The sequence below is a fragment of the Pyxicephalus adspersus genome, chromosome 2, assembly GCF_032062135.1.
Source record: "Pyxicephalus adspersus chromosome 2, UCB_Pads_2.0, whole genome shotgun sequence".
NCBI classification, from domain to species: Eukaryota; Metazoa; Chordata; class Amphibia; order Anura; family Pyxicephalidae; genus Pyxicephalus; species Pyxicephalus adspersus.
In genome coordinates this window covers 105,161,044-105,176,367 of record NC_092859.1, presented here as the reverse complement: position 1 = coordinate 105,176,367, position 15,324 = coordinate 105,161,044, and the positions used below count along the sequence as shown (strand labels likewise).

The 15,324-nt window shown below is 34.6% G+C and overlaps 1 protein-coding gene across 1 annotated transcript in view; it reads left to right on the top strand.

Moving 5' to 3' along the window:
• Positions 1 to 14,632, top strand: part of SEMA3C (semaphorin 3C) — an 87,438-nt gene extending 72,806 nt beyond the window's left edge. Inside the window, exons 13-18 of the mRNA XM_072401740.1 lie at positions 174 to 262; positions 1,566 to 1,607; positions 2,915 to 3,072; positions 3,836 to 3,903; positions 5,357 to 5,487; positions 8,281 to 14,632. Of these exons, the coding sequence (XP_072257841.1) occupies positions 174 to 262; positions 1,566 to 1,607; positions 2,915 to 3,072; positions 3,836 to 3,903; positions 5,357 to 5,487; positions 8,281 to 8,691 (899 nt within the window). The 3' untranslated portion in view covers positions 8,692 to 14,632. The remainder of the gene's footprint in view (positions 1 to 173; positions 263 to 1,565; positions 1,608 to 2,914; positions 3,073 to 3,835; positions 3,904 to 5,356; positions 5,488 to 8,280) is intronic.
• The last annotated feature ends 692 nt before the right edge of the window (positions 14,633 to 15,324 follow it).

Genomic DNA, 15,324 nt, shown 5'->3' with positions numbered 1-15,324 from the left:
GTACTTTTTTTTGTTTGGAGCCTGTTCCTAGGTGGTATAATGATGTGGCAAATATAGTAAAGCATAGGGGAGATTTTGGCTTTAGCTTCACCTACTACATAAAACATTTATTGAAATTTTAAATTACAGGTTTTATACTTTATACTTTTCTTTTGTATTTTCTGCACTTCTAGACAAAGGAACAGTCCAGAAAGTGGTTGTCCTTCCTGGTAACAGCTCCATAAGCACCGAGTTGATTCTGGAAGAGCTGGAGGTTTTCAAGGTTTGGCACAAGCTTTTCTTTCTAAAAGTGAACATGTTTACATACAGCTTTGATCTAACACTCTTGGCATTGTAAATCACACTATAGAAGTAGTGTTGTAATGTGTGTTTGACTTAGACAAGAAACTGGCCTTGAAATAACGTAATGTTTTGTAAACTACAACTATGACCTCAGTGAGCATATTCAGACTTAGAAAAGTCAGACAAGATAAATTCGGTTATCTCTGTGTATAGCTGTCATAGAAAAGCAAACAGGATTTTTTTACTAGTATGTAACCAATGGAAGTCATGCTGTTACTGAAATATGATTCGGATTAAATATATTTTATTATGTTAATATTATGCGTAAACCAAATAAGGTACTCATGGCCAATTATGTAACCATACTTTTACATGGTGCAGACAATAAAAAAAGCCTGTTTTATCTTTAAATAAAATATCAAAAATGACCCCCAATGCCTAGCAATATGCTGTTATATATTATCTCTTTTTTTTGGTATTGCTTTCTTCTCTACATAAATTATATTTATTCCCTTGATACCAGAACAAGAAATTATCAGGATAGGTGTAATTTTCCAGAATTTTCCACCAAAAGCACTAAAATCCATAGGTGTATTTGTCCAAAAGCCACCAGCTTCTATAACACAGGCAACAACAAAAAAAAACTTTCTAACACATTTAGGCACTTTTTAAAACAATAAAGTTTGGGCAATTCACATTACCCTCAGCCCAAAAGGGGTCCACCCTCCCCAGAAGCTCAATCACCAGCGCTGTCACATAAGTGAAGGGGAGTGATTGATAGTTTGCCCATTCCTTGAAGTTCTGGTTATCTCTCCCCCAATGGCCATGGGCAAGAGAAGAATGACAACAGTAAAGGAAAAGTTTTCTTTAAAGGTTAAACCTGGGGCTTCTTTTAAATGATTAGATCCCATGAGTGACTGGAAAATATTCTCTTAATCATAACTGAACACCACGTTTCAGGATGATGTGCTCATTGGAAGCACAGTGAAAGCAACACTTATTTGAAAAGTTACTATTCTCTATATCTTTAGTATATCAACCCATCAGTGTCAGTTGTTTGTCTCACACAAACTATTTTTTGCTACTGGTGATCAAAAGGGGTCTCTGTTACATTCTCCTAGTTTTTATATGCCTCAGATTTCATTGGGGAAACCTCTGGACCTGAAAGACAAGTACACAGTGCTTATTATTGTATAGTTGTAGCTATAGGTACATAACCTCATTTCTTATGTTAATATTATTTGGCTTTAGTTTTCATTAGGCTGTTTTCTCTCATTATATAGAGTCATGCTCCAGTAACCTCAATGAAGATTTCTTCTAAAAAGGTAAAGCACCTCAATGTAGCTCAAATTAAATTGGGGATAGAATTTTATTTTTGTGTCTAAAACTTGCAGCAAAACTGTGTAGAGTAAAAGTCACATTAATTTTCTTGATGTTGGATGTTCCTGAATTTTTTGTATGTCTCTTTCACAACACAGCTTTATCTAATTTGATGTTCTTGTAGTGGGAACTATACCCGCAAGCTTAGCATTACACAACTCTAAGATTCTCTGTTAATTTAATGACTACTCATGACAGATTAAATTCATTTTTTGCCAGCAACTGATGACTATAATTACAGTCTGAGCTTGAAAAATTAATTCCCCGAACTATATTAATAGGAAAACATATATCTTATTCCAGGCACATCATTTCAGTAGGTGGAATTTAAAATGTAGTGTCATCCCAATAATTAATTCTGTTTTTTTTGCTGCACATAGGTGTACAGGTGTAGCGCTAATAGTTACTAGAGTGGCCATATTTTAATTTAGCATTTGTTTAAACATAATTCCTTTCCCCTATCTTACAATACTTTAAAGAAATACATTAAAATCTAAAAACTCTGTGTTTTGACTTTGTATTTACAAAAATAACATTGCAACTGGAACTGAAAGGAAATGTCATACATCTTATACAGGTGTCACTGCAACGGGTCTCTCCATTGGAAGATTTAAAAGGAGGGGTATCTGTATGGGGGGGATTTTAGGAAAGGGAAGGATCTGTGATGCAAAATATTTGAGGGAGCAGAAGAGATATTGGAAAGTTGACCAGGACCATCCCACTAAGCTGTGTACCATTTTCACCCCATTGTGTCATCCTCCAGAAGAAAATGACAATGGTCTTCTGCACTTCAACATGTACTGATCCAGCACAGTAGATTGCTTAACAGCATTGGGGACTGCTATGCTAGATAGTTGTCATCCAAGACAATTTATGTTAATCATTCTGGGGCGACAAGTTACCGGAGTATGTATGGTTTTAGTCCAGTAAGCATTGGCTGGCTCAGGAAACATTAAATCTAACTTGGGAAGTAGCAGAGTAGTCCTACAAACTACCAGAGGTGTGTATATCACAAGAATTGTAGGATCACTAAAAAAATAGGAAACAGTTGTATTAAAGAATAATGTTGTATTCTTCTTTTGTTTTCCCAACATTGAACAATGCACTGCAAAAAGAACTGCCAAAAGCAAAAGCCTATTTTCAGCAAAATATTTACATTTTTAAATGTAATCTTTGAACTTCCTAATTTCCTAAATATTAAGGAATGCTAAGTGTGTGTATGTGTGTTTAATAATACACATTTTGTTCACAGCAACAACTGTATGTCAGTTCAGAGGAAGGAGTCACTCAGGTATCTTTACATCGCTGCAATATCTATGGAACTGCCTGCGCTGACTGCTGCCTAGCCAGAGATCCCTACTGTGCCTGGGATGGAAAATATTGTTCAAGATTTTATCCATCAGGGAAAAGGTAATGTGCACAAAAAGCAGCATTAGGATTAACCTAAACATCACCACTGGTGGTTAAACAATTAGTTTGGTTTTGTTAGAGTTTAAAGGAGTTCTGACAGTGGCCTGGGGCAATGAGGTCTAGTGCAGTAATAGTTCTTTAGCATCAACTGAAATGAATCCTATGGAAATTAAGATAGTTATCAAAAATTATTACAAAATAGTTTGTTAACAAAGATGACATCACACTGCTGAACTTTAACAATGAAATAACTGCACCAATCATTGGTTTGTTTTGGAAATTGTGGGGTCCTATTATTTTAAGAGAGTAACCCCCTCTATTAAATTGTCAGACTTCAAATAAACCATTTACTGGAAAGCTGCAAGCAAGCATAATGGAGGACAGCTGTACAGACGCTAAATTAGCTAAATTATTAAAAGATAATAATGAACATTGATTCTTATGTAATATGTGTAGCTAGGGTTATCTTCATAATAAAGTGGCTCCAAATGTCTAATATTACTAATTTACCATGTTAACTTTTTGGCCGAAGGAGCCTAGCAGAATACACTAGGTACAAGTATATAACCATGGATGTCCCCAGATATCCTAAACATTGATCCTTACCCTAAACAATACGTTCTGAACATTACACTCAACCTATTTCCTAACACTATTCATACCATCTAAAGCTTCAAGCTAACTAAAACCTTTGCATTTCTAGATCTTTACATTACTAACTTATTAACTTTATTGACTCCAATGATGTTCTTCTATTTTGTAGGAGAAGTAGGAGACAGGACATAAAACATGGAAATCCTGTTACTCAGTGCCGTGGATTTAACTTGAAAGGTGAATAATATGTTGTTTTTATATGGTTTTTTTTCTTGTTGAAATTATAATATATTATACTTCCTTTAGTAAGTTAAGTGCTAGGCCAAATCTTTCAGCAATAACTAATATTTACTAGCTCATTGAGTAGTTTCAGAACACTTGGAAATCTAATGACATTTAATGTACACATATTTTATATATCTATTATTAGTGTTAGTTTTACCTACCTTATTCTCATTTCATATACAACATGAAGTTAATAAATGATATTATCTGCTGAAAGAAGGTGGGTAGGCCAAGAAGGTAGGTGCAGTGTCCAAACCACCTTGTTCAGGTGCCAATGAGAGGGTAGATTCCAGCCCAAGTACAGAGCATTTTATTCTTCAGCTATTGGTTGTTTTCTGCACAAGTACTGCGGAGACTTAGGTTATGATTGCTTGGAAGCCACCACATTAGTGGAGATGCAACACCAGTCAGCATTTCCCGGTTCTAAATCCTTTTGCTGGAAAATGGCTATCAAACTACTGATTGTTGGCAAGAAGAACAGAATGGACCTTAGCATCTCTCACATACGTGGAAGTGCTAATGGAACTGTGCTAATGAATCTTTGTAAAACAGCCAAACTTTATATTTTAAGAATCAGTCCGTTTAAAGTTGAATGCCTTCAGTGGCAGTAAATATCTAATCAGTGATGCTGGAATAACAGGATAAGTAATTGCCGGTTATTTTTAGGATTCTAATTTAGGATGTAGCTGACATATCACTTGTACTCTTTTCTTCCGTGCTGTTACAGTCAACAATTTTGAAAGTTAAAAGTGTCATTTTTACTGCTAAGATGAAATTGCCACCAGTACTAAATAAGAAATATAGCAAGTGTTACTTAGTACACATGAATAGTTTCCTTTATGTGGTTTAATGAAATGCATACAACCACTTGCAGACTGTACAGTTGCCTTACTATATTTAGTGTAAGTCAATACAAAAGTCCAGAAGCCAATAATCCTACTGCTAACCACTGTAAATGAAATAAAAACCAGTAGCATGCTATGTGCATTATCCACAAACTATTTAACAGTTTAACAAACAATAGTAACACTTTTAAGGCTTTTTATAAATGTTTAAGACATTATTTCTGAGGCTGAGCATAGTATTTCCAATTTAAAGCAAATTATTATGTAGCGTTCACCACAAAATCTGAAAATAGAGCATAGTTTCCAATTTCCATTCCTCTTGGCATTTGATTTCACATTTAATTTATTCCAGAGTAAAGTCATGGTTCAGTAATAATTGATGATATATGCCCTCAGTTAAAGGTGCTGTCCAGCTCATAAAGGTTTGCACCCATGTGATGTGGCTGCATTATATTTTTTCCTTTGGTCCTTTCCAAGATGGCTAAATATATTCAAGAGTATTGGAAGACGGATGTGTTTGGCACAGTTTGAACTGTTTTCTTCTTTTTTACTCTTACAAGGCTACAGGAACACAGAGGAGATTATACAGTATGGTGTGAGAAATAACACAACTTTCTTGGAGTGCAGCTCAAAGTCTCCACAGGCCTCTGTCAAGTGGCTGCTTCAGAAGGATAATGACCGAAGGAAAGAGGTGAGTTATAGCCCTCAAATATCCAGTGCTAGGAAGGTGACTCACCAAGTTCAACACATTTATTATTCTTTCGGAAAGTTCCTACTGACAAGCTTCTTAAGTCCAAGTATTATTTCAAAGGTTATCCATGAACTCGTCTAGAGGGAGGGCAGCTGTAAGTATTATAGAGTGCACCTCTAGGGAAACACTTGCAAACTCCATTTTAAATTCACAGCATTGGCATTACTATTAACTTAAGTTCACCAACTGGTGGTTCATAGTCATGTGATTACTAAGTCATCCAAGACATAATGAGCAGGATGGAGCATTCATTCACAACACTGTGAGTTTAGTTTCAGATGCTTCTGATATTATTCAGAATCCGAGAACTGCATGTGCAGTGCATTTAATCTGAAATTGTTCTCCTTTTGCAGTGCAGATTTTGGTTTAAAGTTTTGCACATTTGTCACTGCAAGAATTTTCAGATCACAATTGAAACATCATATAAGATAAACATGGACCTATTATAGACATTCAGTATAGAAAACGTAAATGTAATTCAAAGTAACAGTGCTCTAATAATAGGCCCGGTTATTGGTACCGTGTATGGGTTTGTTTATAGTTTTCGACATTTATTTTAACTATACCTAATAAACTACAAGATATAATGCATATATATATATATATATATATATATATATATAGGTTATTCATTTACAAACTGGCTATAGTTTGATACATATTTTGATTTGAACTGGTTATATTTGATATATGCTATAACAATAATAATAATATATTAATAACTTGCTGCTCCCTAATTTTACTTTTGATTTTAATTGCATTGAGATTTGAGTTAAGCATTAAATTGCTTTTATTATTGATTTCCCATAGAAGTTTTTTTGTGATTCTTACAATTTAGAGCTGTTAACCTTACTGTATGACCCAAATCAGCAGCTGCACTTTCCTTCTAGACAATGTCAGCATCATTGTCTGGAAATTAGTCTTCTGATTGCCAAGAAACAAATGTTACTGGCTTACTTTACAGGGGAAAATACATTCAAGTGTGTTTCGATCTTCTGAGTGAATGTTACGATTGAGAACTATTTGGAACCAGATGGAATACGTGAAACTAAGCGTGTCAGTCCTGTCTACCATACAATAGGTTCTTTGTACAGAAGGGTCGCAAACATTTAATCTTCCAGCATATACAGTTTAAAGTCAGAATCTTTACACTTATGTCAGTAGTCGAATTCTGCTTTGCACTTTTTTCCATGATCCTATAAAATAGATATGTTTTGAATTTAGACCATTGTACGAGGTATTACATATTTATTTCCAGTGAATAAAACAACCAATTTACCAGTTGCCATTTTTTCCTTTATACTTCAATGGCTGGTGGTTAAGTGACAGCACTTGTATACTGTTTTTCTTTCTTCCATAAAACTAGTAGTTTTCAGGTGTTATATTTTTAGGTGTTTTGAGGTGAGGTGTTTGAACTGTTAAAACAGCCTCTCTCAACCTTTGTACTCCTGAGAATCTAAGAGAACCCCTTACAGAAAGAATGCCCCCTTACAGTGGTGGCAAGTATACTTTCTTTAAAAACATAATTAGAGTCATGCAGCTGGCTGGTTGAGACTTGCTATTTTAAAACACTATTTCTGAATTGGATTGTCAGGAAGTCATTCATGCAGTCAGAAACCTCTAAAACTTTTCAAATGTAATCAATTTTCCCTGACCATCAGCCACAAGATATGGGTTTGCCAATGTATTTTGCCTTCAGATCAAATCTCTTCACCAACTGGATAATAGTTCTTCAACCCCGTATAACTAACTGTCTTTATGCACACATATAGATTGATCTGTGATCATTCAGGTTGGTTGTGTAAATTTTCTAAATGTTGTTCTGGTGTCATTTAGACTGTTATAAAGCCATTGTTTCCACCGTGGGTTATAATCAGGTGATTTAAAGAAATATATTCACTACTCTCACTGAATGCATTTACAAATGTTTAATATAAAATGTAAGAATGTATTTTTGCACCCTTCAAGTAGTTGATATCAGGGTAATGCTATTAGAGCTTCATTGTCATGACATTAGCATACTGGACAGTCTTGTTTCATGGTATTTACATTTGGGGTTCCTGATGATATTTATTAAACATTGATGAGAGTGGGGTCACTGGAAGTCTACCTAGGCAATGCTGCTTTGTGCTTGTTTGCAGAGTCTGCAACTATAACTCATGCCCAGTGGTTTGTGTAATAAAGTGTTTCTTAACCTTTTTATCCTTTAAAATATTTTTGAGGTCTTCAGGGAACCCCTACTATGACTGCTTTATTCACAGCTTACAATATATTACCGTGATAGTCAGTCGGAAGAATGCTTCTTATATAGCTGGTCAGTGTGAATTATGTTAAGATATTATAATAATACGATTATTGGTATCAGTTAAATTGGCCTGAGAAGCACAAATTGCTCATTGTTTAAAGAACCCCTAGCAAACCTCCTGGAGGACCCTGGTTGAGAATCACTGGTATAGGCGATCCCATGTAAATGTATTTTTAACTAGGATGAGAGACATTTCATTTCATACTTCAAATCTTTTTATCTGCTAAATCCCTGTCTGATTGTACACTGTAGATACGGGCAACATTATATTTTGGGTTAGTTAGCTTAAACTGAAAAAATGGTTAATAACCAGATATTGGGACATGGGATGAGGCTATGCCAATTTAAAATTCTCAGGTGGTGTTAGTTTTTCTTTTTATTTCTTTTTACTTGCCTTGAACTTAAAATCCTTCATCTTTCTTTTACAGGTAAAAATAAACGAAAGGATCATTTCAACTGGTCAAGGACTTCTTATTCGTTCTGTCCAGGACGCTGATCAAGGACTTTATCACTGTATAGCAACTGAAAATGGCTTTAAGCAAACAGTAGCCAAAATCAACTTGAAAATCTTAGAACCAGAGCTTGTGAATTTTATGACTGACAAATCTCAGTGGATCTGGGCCAGTACATTGAGTGGACTGCAGTTCCATCCAAAGGACCTCACTGGATCATTTAGTCATTCGGAGATGCAAATGATAAACCAATACTGCAAGGAAAGCAGACAGAAAAAAAGTCAGGTGTCAGAAGTTCCAAAACTTAAAGGAGATTATGGCAAATTAAAAGTCCTCTTGAATACCAGAAAAAGTAGAAATCGAAGAAATCAGTTGCCTGGGTCTTAAGCATTTTTTTTTAAAGATTTCAGCCACAGAATTTCAAATTTTGTTACAAGTCACCTAGGAAAAAGTATGAAAATAAAAAATACAATTAAATATTTATATTCAGTAGAGCAAAAGAACATTCAGTCCTAAGTGTTCCTCTCCATTCTTACTAAGAGCTCAAACGTTTCACGTTCTATAGTAATGGCATATTCAATGATATTGCCTACTTGCGGCTTTGGTGTTTTTTAATATTGTTCGGGCTCCCATAAACTGAAGCTATTTTTACACCTTATTTATTGATTTTTTTTATTAACATGGAAATAAATTAAATTTGTTGACAATTTGCTGGATGCAAAAGAAGATGGCTCCTAATGAGTTTATGTTTATACTGTCGTCATATATTGCACAGAAATATTGCATTGCAGTCCATAGCAAACTGTTGGGCATCTAAATTTATTAGTCTGACTACTGCTGATGAATGCTAAAATCAGAATATTGTGGGCTTCGGCTCATCATCAGTCATTGCATTAAGTTAATAAAAGACCCCATAGTGTTTTGGAGATTTCATGGGGAAAGGGTTTGCATAGCTCAAATGCGGAAAGCTGATGGCAGATGAACATAAAATTATAATTTGAAAAATTTCAAGTCAAAGCACACACATAACCTATCACTGTAAACATTTTCTTTAAGCTTGCATTAATGCAGAAATTTATATGAAGATATAATAATATGTTCTAAAGTTAGTCTGCTAGAGTAAAATGAAATTTCAATTGGTGTGCTTTACATCTCTGCACACCAAATTTTCCTATTTAAATTAGTGGGATGCCATCTGATGAAAGTGGAAAAGCTTGAGAGATCAAAAAGTAGACGATATTGGCAGAAATCAAAGGACCTTCCAAATCTGCGGAATGTCAGATCCTAGGTAAGAGTTTGGGGTATTGCTTGATGGGGTTCAGCCAAGAACTTTGCCATCGCAATGTAAATTCCAACACAGATGTTGGAAAAACATGGCTTATTTGCCAATGGATGGAACAAAGTGTGGAAGTGATAGAATAAAAATGACCGTTAATTGTTTTTACTGTCAGCATGGACAAAATTACCAAAAATGAACCATTTTGGTTTTGCTGCTTGGTAAGATCTTTTGATTATATCAATAATAGTTCTAATCCTTTTTCCAATCACTGGGCCAGTCAACCCTAGTGTAATATTGATCCCAATGGTTTGATGTGAATAAGAAAGAAATAAGAAAGTATTGTAATAGGTTGGCTACGAGATGTTTTTTTAATCTGCAAACAATTAAGAAGGTCTCATAAAAGTGAAGTTAGTTTAAAAAAATACTAGTATTCCTACTAATATTTAAAAGTAAAAAGTATTAATTGTAACATAATAATTTAACAAAAAGAATAGAGAAATTACAGGAGTACCTACAGGGGGATATTTTCTTTGAAGGGAAATTGTTTCCATCACATTACTACAACATTCATCGCTACCTGAAAGTAATGAAAGCTCTCCTTTGTGCAGTAGTTCAATGCTGACAATAATCCTGCTGTTCATATCCATGAGTCATCAGGAAAAGCTTTGCTTTTAGCTTGCTGTGGCTGTTACATACAATTCCAATAAATTTTAATGTGCCAGTAGCTGATATCATTGCTGTCAGCTCTGTTGGTGGATGTTTGTTTAAGACTGTGTACTTTCATTGTCACACATTTTATAATATGATCTACCATAGTAAAACAGAAATTGGTTTAATTCTGTATGTTCTCAGTTATTTTAAAATGTTATATAAAAAGGTTATCTTGGCTTCAGAAAAGCTGAACTATACCTGTACTTATATATATTGCTTGTTGTAATAAAAGGGATTTACACCCGACCCCCATGCAATCCTAAATGTCAGACTAAAAATCTGATTAGATGTTTCAAGTGCCATTATTAGTTTACAGATTTTACCTAAAGGAGCATTTATCATTGTGTAATGACATACATTAAAATGCAGAACCATAAAATAAAGAAAAATTATAGATAAGCAAGTGGTCTATTTAGTCTGACCACTTCACATTTTTATGGATATTGACACTTGAATCACCCATACGTGTCATATCTCTAGAACATACTGGTGGTGAGCTGTTTTGTCTTGGGGTCCCAACTCCACCAACCTGGCAACACAAAGCATTTTTACACTTATGGGTTTACATGAAACTGAAAAGGGAAACTCTTTTGCTTTGCTTAGTAACAGTGACATTGGTGGATAAGCCAAGAATACTGACAGAAAAAAATCCATTAGTGATCTAAAGAAAGGTAAGGCAGGACCAATTGGTCACTACAGAAATCTGAAAATACAGTTGAGGTGACTAAAGTTGCTAAATGCTTGTACATAAGCACAGTGTGTTTGGCAAGGCATGTTTTAAATCAGTGACTATTCAGTTGAATGAGGGGAACAGGCCCATTATTCTTCAGCATGCAAGTATGTAAGGACTGTGTTTTGATAGCCGGAACAAAAAGTAAAGCTGGTGCCCATAGCAGCCAACCTGGTCCCTTGTTAGAGATTGGAAGTATAAAATGATTGTGTGTTGGTTTTCCATTTTCGTATTTATATTTCCCAATGTTTAAAAATTATCAGTTTAAATCTGTTTCAGCTGTTAAACAAAAAAACAAACAAAAATATAATACATATTTTCTACATGTGTGTTAAAGGTACATTGGCAGTTATGCAGCAGAGAAAAATAGAAAGCATGTATAGGGATTGGTACAGGGATACAAATCAGTAATGCACATTATCTGACTTTTTGTTTAGACTGAAGAGTCATGTATACCATAGCCAATTGCCTAATTTGAAAAAGGACCTTTATTATGGTACTAGACTATATTTATAGTAACATAGTGGTATCTGTCAAGTATTTTGTCTTTGGTGACTTTGAACTGTCTTATTTTTAATTTGTGTCAGAACTTGGGAATGTCTAGACTATTATAAGTAATATCTATATATTCACCAATGCTTAGGTTATATTACAATAAGCAGTTGTTTATACATCCTATTTTTATTAACTTAAATGATGAGTTTCCAGGTATTACCATAAAAAAACATTTCACACTGTAATTGATATCTTTAGATATTTAATTAGATGTTATGTTTATTCATCATCATTAAAATATTCAGCCATAAAGGTAATAGTGTGGTACATTATATATGAATTAGATGTGCAAAGAAACAATGACTATATTACTAGACCCACAAAAACAGTTCTTGTTGGCTTATTAATATGAGTAAATGTTCTATTAGTTCCTAATAGTAAGAACTCATCAGCCACCCATATCACCTAGTAACATCTACATATACCATATTAGCTTTGCAGATTCTAAGCATTCCGTTAGAGCCTGGACCAACACTGAAGGTTCAAGTAGGTTTTATTAATACCAGGAAACCAATAATTGTCTGTATTCACAACCTGGAATTCATGTCACACCTAATCAAGCTGCCAAGAAAAACGTCTAAAGACAAAGGTGCCCTATTTCAAATTGCCTAAAGTTGCAGCTTTGTGTAAATACAAAATACATATTGTAATAATTTATAAACTGTTGTTGTGGGGTTCAAGGTATTTTGCAAAAAGCGTTATTTACTAGGATCATAACTGGCTTAATACAATCATGTTTTTAATGTTCCCGATTGTCTTGTGGCTTCTTTCCTTTTAGATGAATAGCTCTTAAGGTGCAGATCATTGTCATCAATATTACTGGTTTGCATTCAGATCTCACAATCCACAGTATTTAGTAATAGGGGATCCCTATTCCCTAGTTACCCCCTCCTGTAAAGAGGTATATCCAGTAAATGCTGACAGTTTGAGCTGTCCTAGGTTGTTGTACATTGACCAGCAGGTCTCTATACTGTATACTGCACTGTATACTGACACTGATAGTGATCCAGTAAGATGACTTTAATATTCTTCAAATTTTTACTAATGCTCTGTTACACTTTGTTGATAAAGAGACCTGTTCTTTCTTACTGCTTGCTGTGACGTGCAGGTTGCTAGAAAAATATGAACCCTGGCTATTAAGCAACGCTAACTGCTCTGCAGGTTTAATCCCAACAGTAATTTTGTCAAGCAGTATATTTTTGCTATAACACATGGACAAATCATGTAATATGAGTGTTGGACATAGTTCCATTTTGGATGAACTTTCAGATAGGCAATTCCAATGCACTTGGCTATAATCAGTTTTGGGACATTATTATATTTTTGTCCATAGCAAACATGCAGAGGTGTTAATTGTCCATGCTGTGATGTTCCTTTCACCCTGTTTATGGTGTTATTGTCTGTAAGAATTTAGTGTCTGACCCAAATACCAATAGTAGGACTGTAACACCAAATCAACGGAGTAACCTTAGAGCACGGTGGATAAAGGATCAATAGATGCATGTTAAAAACATTACCGCTTAAAAAAGGCTGCAAAGGAGGTTTTTGCCTATCACGCAAACTCCATTATGGAGGACTTTAAAATAGATATCATTGTCTACTTTAATGCTATTTGTTAGTGCCTTGCTAAAAACATTTTACTCTTTATGCAGTCTTGACATTAAAGCAATCTGAATGGCTTTATTAGCTTGGAAACTATTCTCTGTGCATGTTGTTACCTGGGATTTATTTGTACCTACAGACTATGTCCACCCAACTTCAACCGCTATCCAATAAGAGAAATCTAGTAACCAATAAAGACACTTCTACTGGGTGGTGTACAAGCAGGTAAACCAAGCTTAGTCCATAAAACAGAAAAGTTTAGTCTCTGATTACAAAGTGAAACAAAGTCAGATAGGCACAAGGAGCAAAGCTTCTGGCCGATAAAGATAAAAAACAAATAGTTGTATTACTGGCACTTTTGCAGGAATCTTATTTTTAAGCAATGCAAATGGTAGACATGTTTTCTTTAATGCACATGTGCTATGCTTATTTTTAGTATGCTCAGATATTGCAAGCTAATTCCCTATGGTTTGTCACTGACGGCTTCTCCAACATTATTTGAGAAACAAGTATTTGTCTGCTAATAAATATATTTCCCTAAAGGTTAAATCCACATAAAACTATAATTTGAATTTGAGAAAATGCAGGTAGGCACAATTTTTTTTTATTATATTTTTTTATATATTTTTTTCACCTTTTAACTAATTTTCATAGGTCTGTAGACATCCTAGCTTTGCCCACTTACTACGGCCATTGAGATTCTACTTTTTTAGGCAAAGGCAAGAAGGAACAAAACTCTTTTGCTTGCGTCAATAGAAGATATTGACGCAGAGTTTCTCAGCCAGGGTCCCATGGAGGCCTTGGGTTCCTTGATCAATGAGCAATGTGTGACTCTCAGGTCAGTTAAAAGTGATACCAGTGATCTTTTTGGCTTTCTGGAAGGGTGACATTCTTCCCAATGGCCAGCAATGTAAGACCCACTCTTATCCACTGACTACCACACTAATGTACTGTGAGCTGTGGATATGTGAATTTTATCAGGAGTTCCCCATACATATAGGAAGAAAGTTTTAACTTCACAGCATCCATTAACAACTCTTACAAATGTTGCTTTTGTGTGGATTTACCCTTTTAAATGTCTTTAATTTTGTAATATAACTGTTAGAATGTATTTGATTGTGCTATTTAATGTGTGAGTCTAAAACCCTTTAAGAAGTGATGTATATAGATTGTTTTATGTTTTGAACACACCCACCAAACATGCATATTAGTTTGCCAATATTGTTTTTTCTACAGTCGGTACTTACTAATTTTTTCTGTGTTGTCTACAAAGTCTGTCTGCACTGTGCCCTCTTAATGTATATAACTGACAACAGAAATGTAAAGCAATTTGCAGGATGAAACTGTTATTATGGTGAATATGAATGTGTTTACAATTCATGTAGCAAACTAAATAGGTTTTTAATGCTATATACATTGCTTGTTTCAATACAATAAACTACATTTATGTATTTCTGGTCTACAGTTTGTTGTCTTCTAAGCATATTTTCTTTCAAAATCTACTTACATTTTCTTTTTCCAAGCAGGAATCATTTAGCAAATGTTTCAGAAATAAGATCTGACAAATCTAGAACAATGTATATTTTGTCTGTATGAGAAACGCTTGGAGATTTGACATTAAATTGGTTAGAAAAATCTGGAAAATATAATGGCTATTGTTGACCCTTCTTGAAATTTCTGATGAAAAAGCTCACTAACTTGGAATAAGTCTGCAGATACGAATGAAAAAGTTGACATAAAACCAGACAAAAGCATTTCCATAGATGTTTGTCCCACTTTGTCAGTAGAGGCTCTCATTTTTCCAGGGCATTGCATATCTAGTAGTAGTTAGTCACATTCAGCTGGACTTGTTTTTGTAATGTTAAAGATGTTTCACCAGCTATCCAAGCCTCTTAACAGAATGGATAGGCTGCGACATGCCATTTGCCCCCTCCGAAAAGTCAGTTTGTCCCCCTATATCTTTTATGACAGATTAGTGCAATGAAATTGATAATTATATTTGAAGTTGAAGGATCACATCAGAATAATAGCACTGAATTCCGCATGAACTTTTAGGTTCCTGACAGTCACAAAGTATACACAAGACAAGAAGAGGGACAATTATCAATTGCCCATGTTTTTCAATCTGTGACCACCATGCAGA